The sequence below is a fragment of the Grus americana genome, chromosome 1 (genome assembly GCF_028858705.1).
Source record: "Grus americana isolate bGruAme1 chromosome 1, bGruAme1.mat, whole genome shotgun sequence".
NCBI classification, from domain to species: domain Eukaryota; kingdom Metazoa; phylum Chordata; class Aves; order Gruiformes; family Gruidae; genus Grus; species Grus americana.
Genome location: NC_072852.1, coordinates 28092397 through 28114044, shown reverse-complemented (window position 1 = coordinate 28114044; position 21648 = coordinate 28092397). Strand labels below are relative to the sequence as shown.

The window sequence follows — 21648 nt, the reverse complement described above, 5'->3', positions numbered from 1 at the left end:
ACCTCTGACTTGGAGTACCAGGAATTTAAATATATTCTTGAATTTATGTGGAGGTAGTAGCAAAAGCACCAACTGCAGGTTTCTTCCTAATGTGAAATTAGTTTTGCTTTCCATCTATTTCTTTGCTGACTGGTCATTTGCAGTGATGTTTCAATGTGATATTCATAATTTTGTCCAAATTATTCATTTGCAGTTGCTTTAGGCAGTTTGAATTAGTTGTTTAGTGTGAAAGGTAACACTGTGATGCAAAGCAGAGTGTACACTGATATACTTGATTTTTCATTAGATTTAGGTATGAGACAAAAACAGTTGAAGTGCTTGAGGTGCTTCTAGAGTAAAGACCAAGGCCTGATTTAGCTAAATCTGTCTGGAGCTACTCAGGATGAGGTCTTATGAGAATAGTAGTAGTCTCTCTCTGGTGGGTTAAATAGATTATGTAATTATTTTGTTCCTTTTGAGTCACCTGTCATCTTAAAACATCTTTTTTTCTCCTGAAACTGCTAATTTTTCATACCACAAGTCCTCTTATGACTTATTTCCCATCTTCTGATCAGGACGAGCAGTAGTGCTGCTTTCATATGTAGCCTACAGTCCCTAGGGCAAGCGGTGATGTGCGACTTCCCACTTTTTCTGACCCACAGAAAAACTGCTTGGCCAGAACCTCCAGAAGACTGGTGCTCAGGTCCTGCCAGTCTGGCACACATAGTCTGGACAAGACAGGGACAGCACCATTAGGTTTGGGAGGTGGCTGCAGATATTGCAAATGTCGTTCTTACAAGTTTAACTGGAGAGTGAGGGCCTAGCTGCCGTTGTTTTTGTGTGGCTTCATAATTTAGAAGCCTGCAATACTGGTTGTACTACAGAAAACACTTCTTCCATCTATTAGAAAAGATGGCAGCTTATTCCAACAGGATCTGGTCTCACTCATGATCTTTTCATGGAGGTTTGTTCTCAGCTGCAAATTCTACTTAGGTTAGTACTTTATGTTTGTTGAAACAATACATAGTAGCCATGGGAAGGAGACTCATCACCAATCTCTAGTCTATAAAATGACAAGTTTACTATATCAATAGTATTTTTCTTTCATTCTACAGTTAATACTGATTGTGATTGGCGCTATAACAGTAGTCTCAATATTACAACCCTACATCTTCCTGGCATCAGTGCCTGTGATAGCAGCCTTTATTGTGTTAAGGGCATACTTCCTCCACACTTCTCAGCAGCTGAAACAACTGGAATCTGAAGGTAGGAGCAGTGAAATTGGTAGACTTCTAAGTCCACAACAAATCAATTGAGAAGTGATTCACCCTTTCACCTCTTCTTTGCCTTTTCTTTTGCAAGATTCCATTGTCTCTGGGAGCAGAACACGTACCTCCTTAAAGCCAGTGCTGTCACTGATCCAGCCAATACTGAGTGCTCTGCTGCCAAAGAGCAATGGAGAAGACCTTTTTAAAGCTGGGCTTTATCACCACTGCAGCTGAAAACAAATAAAGTCCTGACATACAGTTTTATTGAGAGTAAATGTAACTTGAAAAATTGTAGTCAGACTTGGTATGTGCCCTATGAGTTTGTTTCTTTATAAGAAAAATTTAGAATGTATATATCTTGATTGCAAATAATTCTTATTTCTGAATAAGTTATTTGACTGTATTTCCTTCCTCTCATCCCATTAAGAGACAAATATGTTCCCAATAAAATGGAAAACCTCATCTTGAAGTGTGGGTTTGCAGATCAGGCTCTGTGGTCTGGCTTTACAACAAACTGGCAGATCCTCAGCAAATCAGTCCTGAATCTTAAACACTGACGATCATCTTCCCTTTTATTTAAGTGTAATTCTGAAGTTCCTCGGATCTAAATCTAAATTGCTTTGATGTTCGCAGGGATCCAGCATTGGCTCACCACTCGTTATGCAATGCAAGATCTGCTTAAAATTACCATGTCAGTACAGTAGAATCAAGAGCACTAAAGTACTTTGTGCTAAAAAAACTTCACTTGATGGAGTTATCAGAATTGTAGGAATTAATTTTGGCTGGGGAGGAGCCACCTTTCTCTCATGGCATCTTACAGCAGGCCAGGAGCTTCCCCAAGTAGTATGCCAACTATGAAGATTTAATGTCATCCCTTCCTGGCAATACACTGAATGGCAGTTCAACCCGTTCACGCAAAGACTGTTGTTGTATATCCTGTGCTAGGATTACTCCAGTCATGTATTCCGACAACATATGTAGATTAAACACTGACAATAGTTATACTGCTGTGAGTTAGAGCATAGGGCTGTGTATTTGTGTTGTAGCAAAGGTATCTGCTTATGAGTGTTTATGATGTTTCTCATTTAAAAACTTTACAGCTCGGAGTCCAATATTCACCCATCTGGTTACAAGCTTAAAAGGGCTGTGGACACTAAGAGCTTTTGGGCGGCAGCCATATTTTGAGACCTTGTTTCACAAAGCCCTGAACCTACACACGGCAAACTGGTTCCTCTACCTGTCAACGCTGCGCTGGTTCCAGATGAGGATAGAAATGATTTTTGTTGTCTTTTTTGTTGCTGTGGCGTTCATCTCCATCATAACTACAGGTACGGTAACTTTACTGGAGTACTGGAATGGAAGTTGTCTGCTTCTGCTTAACAGCTCAGCTTTAGAAGCTTCTGAAGGAAATAAACCCTTGCAAAATGTAGCGTACACTGGAGTCACTGATTTAAGTATGTCACAGTAGTAAACACAATTTAGTTCAAACAGAAATTACGCCAGTACTATCTGCAATGTGATGTTGCAAAGGACTCATTAAAGGGATTAATCTGAAAATAATATCTGAAGGGACAGAACTTTCCTTTTCTTGACTGTAATTGCTGTAAAAGTAATCTCATGTATTTTGAACCACATTAATGTAACCACGCTAGTGTACTGAAAAGCTTGGGTGTTGATTATCATCTATATAGCTCAAAGGTTTTTAGTAAATTGAGGTTAATGTTCCTCTTATTTGCAAATGGCTAAGACATGCAAAGTTTTAATGATCTTTTAAAGCCACAGCAATAGCAGAAGTAGTTTGAGTTTTTTTAGTAAAACTAACTGTTCCTTGTGTTATTGTTTTTCTGACTATTTTATTTGAGCAAAGAGTTTAGAAGCACTTTTTAAAAACGTGAAAAATTTGTCATCTTGCCACCATTGTAAACTTTACTGTAATAAGTAATAGGTCCTTGGAGCAACACTAAATTCCTTTTCTTAATCTGTCAGCTTTCAGGAGCAATATTTTGCTTTTAAGGTTTATAATTACTTTGATAACGAGATGTCTATAAGCAAAACAGGAGGAAGTTTGTTGAAGAAAGCCATAGAAGAAATGGAGAAATCATAGAAAGGCATTTGACTTAAATTCTCAATTCCATTTAACACACAGTGAGATTAAAAATCAGCAGTGGAGTAGTTTAAATGCTTATATTGTCTTGTATGAACTCATAAAGGAAAATCCCATGCTTGTTACAGTAGCAATTAAAGCAAAATAATTTATATCTGCATCTTTGTGGAACAGTAAGGAGAACATGCCCTCTATTTGTCCAATAAATGAAAATGTAAACCAGTGCAACTATTCTGAATTTTAAAGTTGTTAGCTGTGGTGTTTTAGTAAGATAAGAGTCGTTTCACTGATTCACATGTGTTGGAAAAAAGAAATTGAAATCAAGATTGCAGAGGCCTGATTCTGTTTACAGCTTAAGTACCAAGATTTAATTTTTTCTTCTCCCAAAGCAAGATCAGGGTTTCTAGTAAATTCAGTACCAGGTGTTTAACTGATGATTAAGCTCTCAATCCTTTGTATAATTAACAAGTCCATGTTTTCTCCACGAAGAGGAGAGAATGTGAATATGTAATTTAAGATATACATGCTAATTTTCTGATTTCTATTGGCTTTTTATTTACATATAAATTGAATGTGTTTTTCTCTCTGCAGGTGATGGACCAGGTCAAGTTGGCATTATTCTTACTTTAGCTATGAACATCATGGGAACCTTACAGTGGGCAGTAAACTCAAGCATAGATGTGGATAGTTTGGTAAGCATAATATGCACTTTGCTGTGCTTTCTTTTGAGGAATTGCTTTATACTGTTGATTACGGGTGTTCAGTGAGTTATTTTCAGAGCTGGATATCAGACAGATGTGTCGGAAAAGTTCCCCTCATGCCTTTCATAGCAACCTATCGGCTTTGGCACAGCACAAACTGAGTTTTTCTATGATCAAAAATTTTCCTGGACTGGAAAAGGCAACAGCAAATAATTGCATTTGAGGATTCAGATTGCAGATGTAGCAGTGATGGGAAAACTTCAAAAAGGCTTGGAGTTGTTTTGTTTTGATTATATACCTTACCAAGGTATATAATATACCTTACTTGGTCTACTTAAGGGCTTTGCACAGCAGATCACGATGGATGTTTTTGAGCTCCTTCCACACAAAATCAATAATGATTTAAAATTTTGTCCTAGACTTCCCTGGTGTTCTGCTTCTGGTTTTGTGTAAAATAAATTCTGACATAAGGCTTTGGACTTGTACATGTTTACCCCTTTAATTTGCATAGTTAGTCCGTTAGTTAGGATTGGTTTTAAAACAGAATATGTCACAAGGTTAACTTATCATCACCTATTTTTTGAGATATGAGAAGCATACAGGAAACTCATAGAAAAATATGTTTGTTCTGGCAGTTTTCATCGTACTGTAGCTTAAATGTTCCTGATTAGCTGAAATGAGTCGTCATTTATAAAAAATATAATTGGGGCAGACGGTGACAGTAAGGGAATATTTGCCAGTTTGACTTTTTTTTTTTTTTAAAAATAAGTGATTCAACCACCCTCATCCTGAAGCAAATCCTTAAGAGCCCCAAAACTGGGAATTAACCACTTACAACATCTAATCTCTTGTTTACGCGTGTGACTGGTGATAGTCCAGAAAGCTGAGTGCCATTCAGGGACACATTTTTTCCCTATCCACCAGTTGTTTTGTGCTGACTCTTTCTTTGCTTGTTAGAACAGCCTATCTTGAAGGGCAAGCACTCTGTGAAAGGCTTCTTTGCCCTAACTGCAAGACACGCCAAACAGCAGTTGTGTGACTGATAATGAAGTAAAACGTGCCGTTGGTAAGGCGCGACGGCGACAACGTTCCATCAGCTCTCATTTGTAAACTCCATCTCAGCCCTGTAAGGCATAGTGTGATCGCTTTAAGCATAACAATCTGTGTAAGAATCATGTGCACGTATTATAAAGCTTAACACAAACTGTAGGTGTTTCCCAAGAGCAAGAGAAAGTCTTACTGTAGGATTTAGAGGGTGCTGGATGCTAGTGTTTTAATAAAAAGTTCCCCTTTTTTAAAATACATTGATGTTAAAATATCATCTATTAGTGGCGTTAAGGAAGTAACTCCCTTTCCCCTGAAAAGAAAGTCTCAAGTTGCTTTAGACATTTGTGAATATTTTTCTCTTTATTAAGACAAACTCTTTTACTGGAGGACCAGTTACAATAATGAGAGCTTTCTAAGGTGCATCAGTTTATAGGTGGATCCTCTGGACTTCTTTGAGCAGTGGATAGCTGCCCACCCCCATTCTATGGATTTTTAGGTAGCCCGGATGTCAAACTAATAGATATTGCTGGCGGGGTGGTTTTCCTGACATTCAAAAGCTGGTTCTGTGCACGAGCAAATAAGAATAGCTTCATGGTTTCAAGATAATAGAACTGCTTCACTGGGTGATGCAGATGTATTATTTCCCACTCTTTGTATTCTCTACATTTACCACTTCCCTCTTTAAAGTCTTTTACAATTATTTGGTTACAGGTGTCCTGCAAAGGCTTGCATGTGTGCCTTAGTAGTCTATTTGGTTATACTCTACTTTTCTCTCAGTGGGTACTTTGAAGCTCCCCATAGGACCAGATTGACTAGAATTGACACATCACGTCTCCAGTTACAGATATGTACACACCGCTCTAGATGACATCACTCTTGCCCTTCCTTGAGCAGATGTGACATCCATGCTTACTTACAAGCCTGCAACATAAGCGTGTCTGAGTGTATAGCACATTTGTAGGTAGAAGTTTTGGGTTGTCAGATAAGCTGGAGTTTTCTGCAGATGGTTGAAACCAATGTCCAGAGGCATAGCTGCTGTAATTAGTACATAACGTTAAGCTCGTACTGAGTTGTTTTACAAGATATGCAAGGTATGGGAAAACAGTGAAATAAATGCAAGCAAAAGGACAGGAAGGCAGGAGTCTAGGGAAGCAGGATCATGTGAAAAAGGGAAAATTGTACCGGAAGAAATACTGGCCAAACAGATGGGTAGGTGGCAAATTCGCCTTTATTCCAGACAATCTCCTTCTTGAGCTTTCCATGACACAGGCATACATACTGAAGAAATCTGAGTTTCTAGGTTGGATTTTGGTTTTACATACACAGATATTCTCTTTGAAGTAATTTCTGTTGAACTGTTTTGGCTTTAACTGAAAAATCCCCATTGTCTTTTAATGCCCCATAATGGTTTTGGCATTTCATTTTCTACAGCCCTGATACTTTATCTGCTTTGCTTTTTTTTTTTTTTTTTTTTAAACATGTGTGGTCACTCTGACAGCTATCCATTGTTTCATTTAAAGCTACCAGTTAGGCTAGATTTATCTTTGCACTTTGATCATTTCTGCTAATATCCCTTTAGCTGGTTTTCAGTCTTTTTCTTATCCCTCCAAGCAGTCTTGTAGTATTTTTAATGTTTTTCCTTCATAAGGAAATAGAAAATAAGTTTTCCTGTAAGTGCTGCTTTCATAGATAAACATTGGCTAGTCCCAGTGGGCTATTTTAATGCTTTTTAACCTCCTCCTTCACTGATGCGTATCCTGCAGTAGCAGCGCTATAATTGGGAAGGACAATTCCTTTTACTAGGGAAAGAGAAAATGCCATGCTTTTACTGTTGCCAGGATTACTTATGTAAGGAGATATAAAAAGAATGCCCCCAAAAGATATTAAACCCACACTTGCTAAATCTCACAGTGCCCCACCCTATCCATCAGGGATGCTGAAGAATTAAAGTAGTACATGGTAGAGAAGAGGACCAAAGAAAAAATTAGGACTGTGAAAAATAATGGCACTTTTAGAGCTGGTTGTCATGCTTTTATTTCCCCATGCTATTTCTCCTTTAACCTGTTTAACTGGTATTTTTTTTTAACTAGGACATGATCTTAATATGCTTTTTACTACTGTCAGCAGAAAACCTGAGAACACTGTTAACTTCCAAAGTTTAAGTAGACTAAACACTTGACTGGAAAATCTGCATCAGAATGACAATTCTCAAAGTGAAGTGTTGGTCATCTGGAAGGGAACAGAATCATGAAAAATCTGTTAGAACATTTCCTTTTCTGCCTGAAAAGCAGTGTGAGAAAGAGCAAAAAAATCAGCACAAGTTTGACATGAACTAAATATTTCATTTTTGCAGTTTCGAGGAGGACTATATGTCCTATGAGCGCACCCAAAATGTAACAGCAGAAGATGTGAAACCTCAGTAAAACCGTATGGTCTGCCTGCATTGACCCAGTTTTTGCAGTGACTTAATGCATAGGGTTTTTTCACAACATGAACCTCTGAACCAGCCTTTCATAGGATGTCTCAGCTGCGCACTGCGCTTTCCAGACAGCATGGTTTTGAGGAGGTGGTATCTTGCAACATGGTCGTTGAATACTATGTGTGTCTGGTCTGGAGAGGGTAACTGCTCCCTAGCAGAAGAGAACACAGGGCCTGGTGAAATTAATTTTATTAGATTACTTGTAAAAGGAATTACTTCTTCCACTTTCTGGAAATATACGTTACATAATTATATTATGAATTCTCCTTCAACATTAAGAAGAGTTTAAGTGATATTAATGAGAAAGTAAATTAAAGAATTTGCAATGTTATTCAAATCTCAGTAAAATACAATTAGGCAAGGCTAAAAATAGTGTATTATGCTCTAGACATTTTTAGATGAAAGTAGTAAATATACTTCTTTATTCTAAAGCATTAGTTAGACAATGTGAATATAGCAGGCACGTTGCTGACGGGAATAATAGATAAGAAACTTGCTGTCACCTACACTATACCTGTCATTATGAATGACAGAAGATTTCTACCTGTGAAAGGAAGAATGGATATCTTTGTAAAATGTTACTGACATTTATGCTACATTCTGCCCAGATTTAAATCATAATGCAAATTACAGAACCAGGAAAGCATCCTTCTGAATTGATTTAAAGTATTAAGCTGTCTAAAATACCTGCCTGTGCGACATGACTGATAAATCTGTCAGGGGAGCTGGGACAGAGATGAAATTTTCTGTTGTAAGGGAAGGCTCTTTGTCCAGCTGGCTTCATAGTGGATTTTAGCTAGCGTGTAATGGTAGGATCTCTTGGGCAATTATAGGGAATCCCTGCCTGTACAAAAGTTCACAGCTCTTGATGAAGCCAAGACAGACCTTCATTTCTGAAGCAGTGATATTTCTAAAAAAGATAAGATTTCTGAAAAGAAATGTACCATCAAACACTGATTAAAATAAATGCATGATGCTCATTGTGGGGATCTACTAAAGACAGTCAGACATGAAGAAAATTGTCAGTCTGATCCAAGGTCTTCCTGTTTATATCACCAAAATGAGATGACATTCATATATCATGACAATGATGACCATGCCTTTCTGTCTGGCAGAGGGATTGAGATGGAAATTGCAATCGATAGGCTTGGGTCTTAACATGCTTTTCATAACTTCTGTCACAGTTCTGTTTCAAGGTGCTGAGATGTAAGCAATTACCCCAGTATTTCTTTGCCTTATATGTGTATATATATTTGCTTCCACATGGAAAATCCACCTAACAGTATTTCAATCTGGATCAAAAAGGAGGATGGAATGGTAATATATCAAGTAGAATAATTTTGCAGAAGGAATTACAAAAGCAGTTTAACAAGGTCAAAGATATACAAAGGGTTTTCCATGATGCCACTAAAGAGAGATATATTACTGGGAATACAGATTGGAGAACCAATGCTAATAAGGCCCAGATACTCCTGGATGAAGTAGCTATGAAGGTGTCTATTTATTTATTTTGTAAATAATTTCTGACCAATAAGAATTTACACTATCTTATAGTTTACTCTTGTTTAAAAGGTCACATTTTGTTAAAATGAGGAATCTAATTAATTAATTTAGTTGGACTAAGGTACTTAGGGACCTGAATGTAGACTAAGGTCACATCTTCTTCGAGGGGCTGAAATTTGTTTCCTGCATAGCAGGAGAAAAGCAATATGAAATTTTGGAGACTGTAGGACTACCAGGATGAACATTCTCCAAAAGTATATTAGAAATGACAGCCTCCACAGAAGGGATTAGTTAACTAAAACAAACTATGCATTGGAGGTCAAGAAGCAGATAGAGAAGGGAGACTTGACAAAATCAGAGTTAGACTTGCAAATGGCCATAATTCTGGGTCGATACTTGATCTCAGTTTTCAGTAAAAGGACAGTGTTTAATCTGGGGAGTTGAAAGTGAAGCAGAAGGTAGAAATGGGATTTACAATATCGGAGGTGGAAATTATATGCAAAAACCAGCCTAGCTGCAGGCACGTAACTGAAGCTCCTAAGTTAGAATCCTGATTTCCCTAAATTTCCTGTACAGTCTGTGGAGGGACACATACACCACCCATGACTCAGTCCATCTAAAATCAGAGTCTTCAACTAAATGTGATTGGATTCTGCAGTTGGGCATTTCAGTTAAACATGTGAAACCTGGCTGGAACAATGCCGCCCCATGCATGCAGACCAGGTGGGACCAGAGCTCCCATCCTAGGGTTCAGGAAGAACTGGCTGAGAAGCTTGGAGATCTGGTAATGGCCACTTCAAATGAATCTACCAAGCTGGCAACGGTGGTGGCAGGTGATAGAATAACAACTGTCACTTTTGGTTAAGAAGGAGAAATGGGAAGTCATTGATGCCACCGTCAGTGTGTTAGTCTGATGGCAGCGGTCTTTAGAAACTAATTTGAAGAAGTAATCAAAGGCACAGTGCTTACTGAGTGAATTCACTCAGGTTTGCTGACATTAGGGTTGCATCAGACTAACCTGATAACTGTGTTCAATGATTCATTTTCCAGACAAAGGTAATGTCGTAGATCTCATTTGTTTTCAGGAAAGCACTGGCCGTGGCTCTGTTTCAGAAATTATATAAATGAAGGAGATCAGGATTATTGCAAGAACTGTAAACTAGTTAATGAGTTGGACAGAAAGGAAATGGCATTAAGCTGTAAGTATTAAGCTGTAGGGAGGCTACTCAACAAAGATTAGATTTGTGACTGAGCTCGTTTTAATCTTTTTTTAATGCTCTCAACAAAGAAAAAAAATGTGTTGAAGAAATCTGCCAATGGCACAAAGCTGAAAGGCAATGTTAGCATGAAGGATGCTGGGAGCTGAAAGGTATTAGGTGACCTCAAATGGCTGATATAAAACAGATTTCAGTAGCCAAAGTGTAGGCTTGAATTTAGGGACTGCTAAGAATAACCTCTCTTGTAAGTAAGGATCTCCTCAGTTAGAAATGGCTAAGATGGAGGAAAGTGTGGCTGACCACTGCTTAATCAGAGGAGGACTATAAGGTGTGACTGTAAAGAAAGAGCATATGATCCTAGGATGTGTTAATCAAGATATTCCTAATATAGATAGGAAAGTATCATGCCTTTGTACAATGTCCTAGTGAAACATCGTCCAAAATTTTGTGTACCTTCTGGTCAGACAGGAAAGATTAATTTGAACTGGGCTGTTTGGAGAAGGAGAACATATGTTAAGAAAGAGGCTTAAACCTGGATTTTCTTTAGTCCTGGAAAACAAAGGGTGACTGGATCTCAGGTAGCCCTCCATAAATTAATGGGGAAAGCAGATAGGAAAAAGAACTATTTAGAATTTGATTAATTTAATTAACAAACTGGCCCATAGACTTAAAAATATGGTTTCTGACCATCTGAGCTGTGAAGTTCTAGTGAAGGAGATGAATTAACTATTTATTAATTGACCCTTAAGCCATTTAAAAAAAAAAAAAAAGCTAAAAAATCAAAAGGATTCCTTTTAGTCCCATGCTCCTTTGAAAATTCACCAAGACTGCTACTAGCAACTTCTTCCTGAAGTTCATGAACCACAGGACTTGATTATTTCACCTAATATATATAGTTACATGTATAAAATTAATTATAATGGAAATTCCCATAATTTTTTTGTAAAAACTATAGATAATTTCTCATAAATACTCAGATGTTAATGTCTGATGATTGTTCCTCTTTACTTGATGCTACTGCTTTACCTCTTTCAAATTCCACACAGACTGCTGATCTTTGGAGATCAATGATTATTCAAGGGACTTCAGTTTTTTAAGTTAGGCAACCCCGTACAGGAGGAAGGACTTGAAGACTCCAAGGTTGCTTTCATGATCATACTTTGTTTTCATAAATACAGGTCATCTGCAGTCTTCAAAATACATTTTTAAAGATGGAAAGAGCTGTTGTGTCCATTTAAAAAGGAACCAAGTGGAATCACATGTTGGACCAATGTCAGTAGTCCAAGAGCAACGTTCTGTAGAGTTCTATACGAGAAGCATTCTGCCTTTGAAAATTATATCATGGTATAACTTACACAGAAAAGAGACTCACTGTTCTGGCTAGGAATTAGGAATGATTTGATTTCATTTGTTTTGACAGCTAAGTATTAATTACAATTAGAATACTGTTTGTTTTGCTTCCTAGATGCGGTCTGTTGGACGAATATTTAAAGTCATTGACATGCCAACAGAAGAGATGAACAACATTAAGCCACAGAAGAATAAGCAGCTTTCAGATGCCCTTGTAATTGAAAACATGCATGTGAAGAAAGAGAAGAACTGGCCATCCGGAGGCCAAATGACTGTGAAGGACCTTACGGCCAAATACAGCGAAGGAGGAACTGCTGTGTTAGAAAACATTTCCTTTTCAATAAGTTCAGGGCAGAGGGTGAGGCACAGTTTTGTTGTGTTTGATCAGACTTCTATTAAGCTTAACTATAGAAGTGTCATTATAAACCTATTCATTGACTACAGTATAGGTTGTGTTCAGTAAGGTTTTGTAAATGAAATATTGTCAGAAAACAAAGTAATCATCTAAAGCACCTGAAGAACAGAAAAGCCTTGCATCTCCTCTTAAATAGAGTTCATCTGTAAGATCATTGGCCACAAACAACAAAAAGGCAAGGAAAACCTGCCTCGGTCATCCTAGAAATCTTGAGGCTGTTTACACCTCAGTGAAGCACAGCGGGGGTGTTTGCTGGCCATGACGAGCAGAATATACCGATAAGACACGTATGCAGCGGTTCCCCGAGCTGCATTCCTGTGCCTGAAGTTGTCCGCCTTTTCCTCCTGGGGAGAGGGAAGCTTGCTGGTGAGCGCAGGTGCTGGGGGCAGCCTGACCCAGGTGGAGCAGGGCACGAAAGAATACCGGCCGCTGTGCCAAGGGTAATGCACCGCTGGCTCCGGCAGCCCGAGGGTGGAGGTGCCGTCTCGCCTGTTCGATGAGGGCTCTGCGCCACCCTGAATTATTATATAACAAACCATAAACGGCTCTATTCTTTAGAAGATTGACAAACTTATAATTGGGGTTGCGTTCAAGAAAGAGCTTTAGCTTCAGGACAGCAATTAGAGGTTTAACACTTTGCTTTAAGTTCATGCTGAAGTACCGTCTTCGGTGGGGTAGGAAGAAACGCTTGTGGGATTTCCTGAGCTGGAGCCATAGGGATGAAGAGATTTTAACTCTCCCATGTAGATAACAAAACAGGTTTGGTGACAGCTCCCTGGCCTTGCCGTGAGGCAGCTCTTGGCTCCTAGTTTGGATAGCACCAGTCTCTGCCAGGTTTGCTACATCTGTCTTGGTTTACACGAACTGAATGTTTCAGCTACTAAGTTTGAGGGCACTAAAATTTTGCAACTGGGGGTCTGACTTCCTGTAGCACCATCCTGAAACTGCTCTGCCTTTGGAAGAGAGGCACCTGTGATTCCTGGAGCGTGGAGGTGCAGGTGCCACTGCAGTCTGGTGGATTTACTTCCTGGAAAATCCCTTGAAGCAATGAAAGATACTTTTGTACTATATAGACAAGGGCATAGCATTTAAGACAAAGATCCTTTTTTCAATGGCTATGATTTAGGAACTCAATCCAATTTTAGTGATGAACCCTGGACTGAGAGGTAGCATTTCCAGAATTCAAGAGTGCTCCTTAAACTGGAGAGGATTTGTCTCTGCCCCGTAGGGAAGCTCATGTAAAACAAGCAGGAGAGGGGAGAGCTCTCCTCTGCTGAGGGGATAGCATAGCATAGCATAGCATAGCACAGAACTGTTTCAGTTGGAAGGGATCTACAGTGATCATCCAGTCCAACTGCCTGACCAATTCAGGGCTGACCAAAAGTGACAGCATGTCATTAAGGACATTGTCCAAATGCATCTTAAACACTGACAGGCTTGGGGCATTGATCGCCTCTCTGGGAAGCCTGTTCCAGTGTTTGACCACCCTCTTGGTAAAGAAATGCCTCCTAATGTCCACCCTAAACCTCCCCCGGTGCAGCTTTGAACCATTCCGACGTGTCCTATCACTGGATATCAGGGAGAAGAGCTCAGCACCTCCCTCCCCATTTCCCCTTCTCAGGAAGCTGTAGAGAGCAATGAGGACATTTACTCTCCTGTTGAGATCCATTTGGATTGTTCTCCACTGCTGAGATTTCTAAGTGTTTCTGCCTCGGTCTGTGGTTAATACGTGAGCTGTACTAAGTGTTTGCTTTTATGATTTGCATTGCAGGTGGGCCTTTTAGGAAGAACTGGTTCAGGAAAAAGCACTTTACTTTTTGCATTTTTAAGACTGCTGAATACAGAAGGGGATATCCAGATTGATGGAGTCTCTTGGAACACGGTCGGCGTGCAGCAATGGAGAAAGGCATTTGGAGTGATTCCTCAGGTAATGAGATTATTGTATATTTGTGTGCCTTTATTTTCATTGTTTCTATATCCATACGCACATAGTTACCTTCAGGCTGGAAGCTAGTTGTTTTATGCTGAGAAACAGAAACAAAACACAAAGATTTTGTGAAAAGGGGAATGGGATGGATGGACGGATGGATGCAATGATTCACAGCAAACTACTTTTTGAGGGTTTCTACGCGACTCACACAAGAACTCTTCTAGGAATGGGATAGCACAGCGCACTCAAACAGAAGTGTTCATAGCCTGCTAATCCCTGCACCTCTGAAACAGTTTGCATGTTGATTCAAAATAAGATAGTGCCACCTGAAGAAAAAAATACAATCATCAGTGGTGTTCTCAGCTACTGTTTTCTAAAGCCCTACATCGCATATCATGGTTAACATGTGGATACTATACATTGCCTGTTTTCTCTGACAGGCTGGTAGCAGAATTACTGCTTTTCTCATATTTTACTAGACCACTAGCTGATCCCCAGCTTGGACTTGTCACTTTGTTAGCTGTCACCTCTCATTACCGGGTGATGGTGCAGGTATAAGGGAGCACTTCATGTTATTTATGCTTGCAGCAGTCCCGGCATAACAGAAGTAATACCATTTCAGAGATGAAAAAGGAAGCAGCTCCTCACATGGGTTTAGGCACCCTAATACTCTCAAATAACTGAAACAAGAAAAATAGTCTAAGGAGGAGCAAACAATTAGACCTAGGGCTTCTGTGTCCCTTGCCAATGTCCCTGCCACTGGAGCAGTGTCCTACATTAGTTACAGGTCTGGATTATCTGTCTCAAAAATGAACATTATCAATCAGCTGCATGCAGTAACACTAAAAAGTGATCCGTCACTGTAAAAGTAGGAATGAAAACTGGTGGAATGAACTGCATAATTTTAATGCCACGTTTTCTATTTTTGTTGTTGAAAGCTGTCAGTCCTTTCCAAGAACACTGATATAGGAGTAACATGTACTGGCTTTCCCTTCTTTGAAAGCTACACACTGAGTTACTTGTGGTATCGGGAGGCAGACGGACACCAGTTGCAGATCAGCCGGCCGCGCTGTGAGGGGATGCGCAGTCTGTCCCACCTTTTTCCATCCTTGAGGGGTGGCTACTAGCCCCAGAGACTCAAGTGTGGTTTGATCCTTGGTCACCCTGGTTTGTCCACTCCTTGACACCCAAGGAGTGGGCCAGCCAGGGTGACCAAGGATCTCCTTTTGACTGTCAGTTGTCAAACCCTTATTGTGCTATTTCCCCCCTTCCATCCCCACTGTAAAGGAGTTGCCAGCTGCTTTCTGTGCATATTGGTTTGTTCCCAGATAGTCTACTGTCTTAAAAAGGTGGTTACTCTCTTAGAAAGCTGGTGAGCTGCAGTGAACGTATATATGGTACAATGCTGTTGTGCACTGACTACGTGAGGTACTTTAAAATAGTTGGAGAGACTCTGGAACAGCCAGCTGATCTACCTGAAAAATATGCTTAGGTTTACATTTTCAAAAGAGTGGTTTTCTTTTCCATAACCATCATAGCAGAGCAGAGGTCTGTCTTCACTTTCACCCTCGGCTGGGTATGTAGGCTGAATCCTGCTGTCTACCACAATACAAGAAACCAAACTAATTGTAGTGAAGTCACTAATATGACTGTCACTCAGTCACTCTAGTCACTCTTGATCTATTTCAGTGTCATGGAGGTGGGATTTAACTCTGACCAGGCTGTCCCTGGTGGTACTGTCTTGGCTTTGGTAGCCGTTAAAAGATGTTGAAATGCTTGTCCTGGAAACACAATGGCTTTGATTTTGCAAACACAAGGGGGACTCAAAATTTAATTTTTCTGCTTAATGATCAGTTCGGAGTTGTGATAGCTTCCCTGTCAAAAATCTTATCCCATAGTAGCCTGAGTGGCATTTTTCAAAGTAGGCATGCAAAGATGGCACATCTTCTTTCCTCTCTGTGCACTTCCACAATCATGCTCTGAAATTTCCTCAAAGACAGCAACTTTTTAGCACTTTGACCTTGCCAGAACAGACCCTTTCTTCACTGCCAAGCTACACCCCCAACAAAACAGAACCAAGAGAGCGGTGATGAGCCCACTAGTTGGATTTATTTCTTGCCTGAGCTCTACCAACAGCCTGGTTGGTCACACGGTGCCTGCTGAGCTGAGGCTTGCTTGGCAAGCTGCCCTTTGATAGCTGACCTGTCATCACCCTTTCTGTCCTCTCTTCAGCATTTTCAAGTCTATCTATTGCTGTAAACTTTTATTTCTTTATTATTGCTGGTTCAGTTCTGCAGCATGATTGTTGGTTGCAAGCATGAAAAATGTCACCCCTTCAGATCAAGGGAACTGCACGTGCAGCAGCATCTATGTCGTTTGGAGGACAGGTATGTTGTACAGCTGTCCTTAATGGATGGCTGCATAGGATGAAGGACGCTTTTACCAGTATAAGCTACGTCTTCATTGGGAAATTTTTCCGATATAGCTATACAGCCAAGTATAACTTTCTGTATTGGAAGGCGCTTCCCTGTCTCTCCCATAGTCATCCTTTTGCTCTCAGCCCCTTCTTCCTTCGGAGTGTGGTTGCCCAGCAGAGTTTCTGCTTTCCATCTCCAGCTGTCCTTGGGAACACATGGATTGAGGAGAAAACCGAATGCTTGGTGACAAGTAGCCTCCTTGTCCCAGTGAAAAATATGATTAATAATTCTTATAGCTGAGTACTCACTATAGAGTCACTAATGGTATAGAAAACATCATTCTGCAAACATCAGCAAAATGCAAGAGACATTTATTACATGAGCAGTTGGAACTTGCCCTTCTGCTAGTGAGTTGCATTGTTAGTTCAATGTTAAAATTACACATTTAGTTCAGTTTGGAAGTCCTTGATACATGGATCAATGCCAAAAAATCTCAGCCCTCCATTCTCTGGAAGGTCATGGGAGTTGCCAGCCTGTTTGCGTGCTTCAGCTGCAGCTCCTGTCCCAAAGGCTTGCCAAAGAACTGCACATTATGCCTCAAAAGTTCCCACATTCAGAACGAAATGAAGTTTTCACCGGCACTTTCCCAGCAGGGAAGAGAAATTGCATATGCTACCCTGCCTTGCCCAGCAGAACAAAGGGAGCTTTTTGTTCTTTGCTGTTCACCTGCGTCTTCAGAATAGGGGAAACAAAAGTTGCCTTTCCTTTCCTGGGAGGCTGGCCTACAGCAACACATGGATATTTGCCGTCTCTTAGGAGAGGCTTTGCTAACAAAAGGAGAACGGAGCTCTACCTGAGGCATGCTTCCTCATGAAAACTTTCCAACATTCTCCTTCTCTTCCTTATCCCTAAATTTCCCAATTTAGAAGAAAAGAACTGCTTTTCCTCTGTGGGAGCCTCATTGATGCGCGCCTGCATGGCACACACAGCGTCCCAACACACTGCCGTCTGCTCCATGCGGGCGATGCTGGAACGGCCTGCAGGGTGGTCAGGGATCACACTGAGCCAGAGCAAAGGCAAAAACCTACTTCTTTCAGTATCTCAGCTGTCAGCACATTGCAGTGGTGTGAAGGGGTAAATCATATAAAACACGTTTCCTGGAGCACCCACAAGGAAGTTCCTTCCTGTAGCTCCTCACACGCTGGTGCTGCTGAAGCACAGCCTGACCACAGCGCTGCTCCTACAGGATGTTTGTCATTCTCATGCATAACAATTACTCCAGCGGTAACAGGCTGTTTGATGTATAATCACAGCCCATCATCCTTGGACTTTCTGGGCAGTCCTTTCTGATGCTTCTTCTGCATCTGGTCCCCACCACATTTCCAGGGTGGGGACATCCAGCTGCACCTGGTACACACTGAAGCTCTTTAGGCCCTCATGCAGATTGCATCCTGAAGTATTTAATGGAGTCAGAGTGAGAAAATGCCTTCAGAAATTTGACTTTGAGTAGAGAACAGGAGATCTGCAGCCAATTTTCCAATAAAATAAATGAGGAGAAACCTGAGACCCATAAGGTGCTGCTAGCTTAGAAGAGGATGACTTCTGGTGTCTTCTTGAGTGTTATTCTGCTGCATCCTGGAGGATCTCACACCATTATCCCTGTGTAAATACTCCATATGGAGTTAAAAACAAGCTTAGCATGGAGAATGAGATTACTATAGTTTGTGGGACTGCCAGCTGACAAAAAAAAAATAAATAACTTTTGCTCCTTTGTTTTACTTAAGAAGTGAAATTTCGCAACTTTTATCTTTGTAGTTCCAATTTTTCAGTAGCTATCTCACTTTGTTCATGATATCTGTCTGTCTCTCTGCCTGTCTGTCTCCAGCACTGTTTCATCGCCTCTCATACCCTTCAGGGCTGTTCACTTTCGGAGGTCGCTGGGGTGGCTGTTTTGCAGTGTGCCAGGGCGCTCCTGCACGGTGCAGCCTGCTGAGCAGCGCCGCTCCCCAGAGGTGGTCCTGCAACGAGAGGGTCCCGCGGAGGCTGGGTTCCTGCAGGGCATCGAGATGAGTCAGCATCAGCATACTGGGGAGCACCTGCTGCACCAGACCCATGCACAGAACACCCGGGGACATTAATTAACTGCTCATTTCGGGCAGTATATAGGTTGTTTTCTGCATCATGGGCTCAGTGTTGCCAGGAGCACTTGTGGTTACCAGTAAGCTCTGTGGAAGGCAGAGGTTTTAGCATCTTCAGGGGAGAATGTTGCAGTGGTCCCAAAAAACTTGCAGAAGGTCTTCATTGCTCCCATGCTCTTATTCTTGTCTGTAAATATTTTAATGTCAAAGTCCCTAAAGGACACTTATGAAAACAAAACCTCTAACTCTGCACCTAACACTAAAGCATTCACACAGCAATTTGATTTTCTTTCATGTTGATATTGTTGCCATAATATATACGAAGAGGAGGGGGCTACATAGAGGTCATGTTGTTGCTACTCAACTTCTCTGTGTGGAGCTGGTGTCTTGTTCCAGCTGATGTTGCGTTTGTTCTCCAACCCTGGGGCATATGGGAACAAGGGTCCATGGGTCTCGCTGAGGACTTGCACATGTGTTGTCTTTTGTTGCAACAGCAGCTGCTCACAGCCAGGATACTCTCACTCCTTAGCAGCCTCTTGTCAACTGATTCTTTACTCTCTGTATGCGTTTGCTTAGTGCTGTGGTTTAACCCCAGCTGGAAGCTAAGCACCACGCAGCTGCTCCCTCACTCTTCCGCCGTGGGATGGGGGAGAGAATTGGAAGGGTAAAAGTGAGAAAACTCATGGGCTGAGATAAAGACAGTTTAATAGGTAAAGCAAAAGCTGTACACAAGCAAAACAAGACAAGGAATTCATTCACCACTTCCCATGGGCAGGCAGGTGTTCAGCCATCTCCAGGAAAGCAGGGCTCCATCGCGTGTAACGGTGACTTGGGAAGACAAACGCCATCACTCTGAATGGATCCCCCCTTCCCTCTTCTTCCCCCAGCATTATATGCTGAGCATGACGCCATACGGTATGGGATATCCCTTTGGTCAGTTGGGGTCAGCTGTCCCGGCTGTGTCCCCTCCCAACTCCTTGTGCACCCTCAGCCTCCTCACTGGTGGGGTGGGGTGAGGAGCAGAAAAGGCCTTGGCTCTGTGTCAGCACTGCTCAGCAGGAACGAAAACATCCCTGGGTTATCAGCACTGTTTTCAGCACAGATCCAAAACACAGCCCTGTACTAGCTACTATGAAGAAAACTAACTCCATCCCAGCCAAACCCAGCACATTTAGATACTCCAGGGTCTTGGCTCTCCACATAACACTTGAAACACTTAGGAAGCATATTGCCACAAGCTGGGTGTATCCCACACCGTAACCAATGTGCAGAGGTTCTAGCCGCTGAGGGGGATTAATGCCCTTCAGGGGTTGATTTACAATATTTGGGGTGGTCAGAACATAAACATGACCATATTTATATTCCTGAGTGTTTTGCTTGTGGGTGGATGACAGGTGTGAGAAACTATTTGTTGTATGATCACACCCATTTTCATCCTGGGTGAATTTGACCAAGTGACTGAGAGGGGAATGGTTCCAGATTTGCTGCCAGTCTCCCCAGCCATCCATCTCCCCTTCAAACACTCTCCTTATTTCTACTTCTTCCATATTTATAAACAACACATAAGTCCATGGGATTCGCTTTTGTTTTTTTTCACTTTAGACTTCTAGCTTTTCAGAATTTCAGGGGGCGGGGGGTGTGTGTGTTCTGCTTTTTTAAGTGGGCTCTAAACTGCCCATGTGACTGACATGGTATTTGCTGAAGTGAACTCTATGTGGTTTCTAACGAGCTGGGAGGAAGAAGGTGTTGATATGGAGAGACAAGTACCAGAACTCAAGACAGTGAAATATTTACTTTGTGGGGGAAAAAAAAAGTACTTTTGGGAATAGCTTGCTTTTAGTGCCCTGCTTCTTGAAAGCACAGTTATTAGCAATAACAGAAGTTTCTGAAGAAAATAGTTCCCTTTATTTCTCTGTCTGCTGCACTTCAGCAGGAATGTTATTCATCCCTATCTTCTTTAAAACTGGTTTGTTCAGTTAACTATTCTTTACCACTGAGAAATGAAAATACCTGTTCCATTAGTTAAATGTATGGTGCTCAAAGTGTGAACAGACCCACGTCTGACACTGTTTCCACAGTGTTATTATTTCCACCGCACCCACTACTTGGAAGAATCTAATCCTGCTGCAAACACGTTGTTGCCCCGCTCACACCACCTAACCAGCGCAGGGCATGGGAAAAGGGCTGCGCTGTGCTTCACCGAAGCATTCGTTGTTATTAACAATCGTCATTATAAAGGAAAGAGTCTGCTCTTTCCCCTAGTCTCTACCAAAAGTGCTTCAATGGCTTTTAGGTGTGCGCGCTGCTGCCTGGTGAAGGTATCGCCGCGCTGAAATCCACCCCGCTGCCTGCAGGGCACCACGCTGCAGCTGCTTTTCTCCTCTGGTCTCTTGAATCGGGTACTTCCTTCTCTCTGACACCAAAGAAGTTATTGGCAATGGCTTACATACTTTAATTAAGCAAACTAATTAATGCAATTTATTTTTCTCTGCCACGTTGAAACTTTTAATTAATCATAATGAAATGATTAATGTAAATGTGGGTATAAATCACTTTGAAATCTGATGAAAAAATGCTAAGTTCCCAGGTTAGGTCAAATGGAAATGGTGGTAGACTGGCCAAACTCTGGGAAAGTACTTGCTAAGTATCTTCTCAGCCATTCTCTGCCGGTACAGCTAGTCCTTCACTGCTTTCGGTAGCGTTTGACTACTAAGACTCCAAGAAATTATGTGGCTGTGAATCACTGGCATTTCAACACGTTTTTCTCTAAATAAATATTTTCTTTAGGAAAACAAAAGAGAAGAAAATAATTGTCTCACATCTTTCCTCTTGGTATTTGTTCCGTACATACGAGGAAAGAGCAAGCAAGTGGTAATATTACTCAAGAAGGCATTTATATTCTTTGAGAGCAAGTTCTCCCTGCTACAAGCAGCAGGTGTACCTTGCAGCATAGACAGCAACAGCTTGGTTTTATCTCATAAGAAATGTTGTGCAACCTCAGCGTCCCTTGAAGAACCTAATTTCCACCGGAATCTGACACACCCACCCCATGTAAAAAGAGATTAAACAAATATTTAATTTTGCCTGAGTCATTGCTTTT

General features: G+C 41.1%; 1 protein-coding gene across 1 annotated transcript in view; it reads left to right on the top strand.

Annotated features, from left to right (window-relative positions):
* CFTR (CF transmembrane conductance regulator) overlaps positions 1 to 21648 on the top strand; it is a 92088-nt gene that overhangs the window by 63662 nt on the left and 6778 nt on the right. The window contains exons 19-23 of the mRNA XM_054837080.1: positions 1095 to 1245; positions 2348 to 2575; positions 3943 to 4043; positions 11764 to 12006; positions 13835 to 13990. Coding sequence (XP_054693055.1) covers positions 1095 to 1245; positions 2348 to 2575; positions 3943 to 4043; positions 11764 to 12006; positions 13835 to 13990 — 879 coding nt within the window. The remainder of the gene's footprint in view (positions 1 to 1094; positions 1246 to 2347; positions 2576 to 3942; positions 4044 to 11763; positions 12007 to 13834; positions 13991 to 21648) is intronic.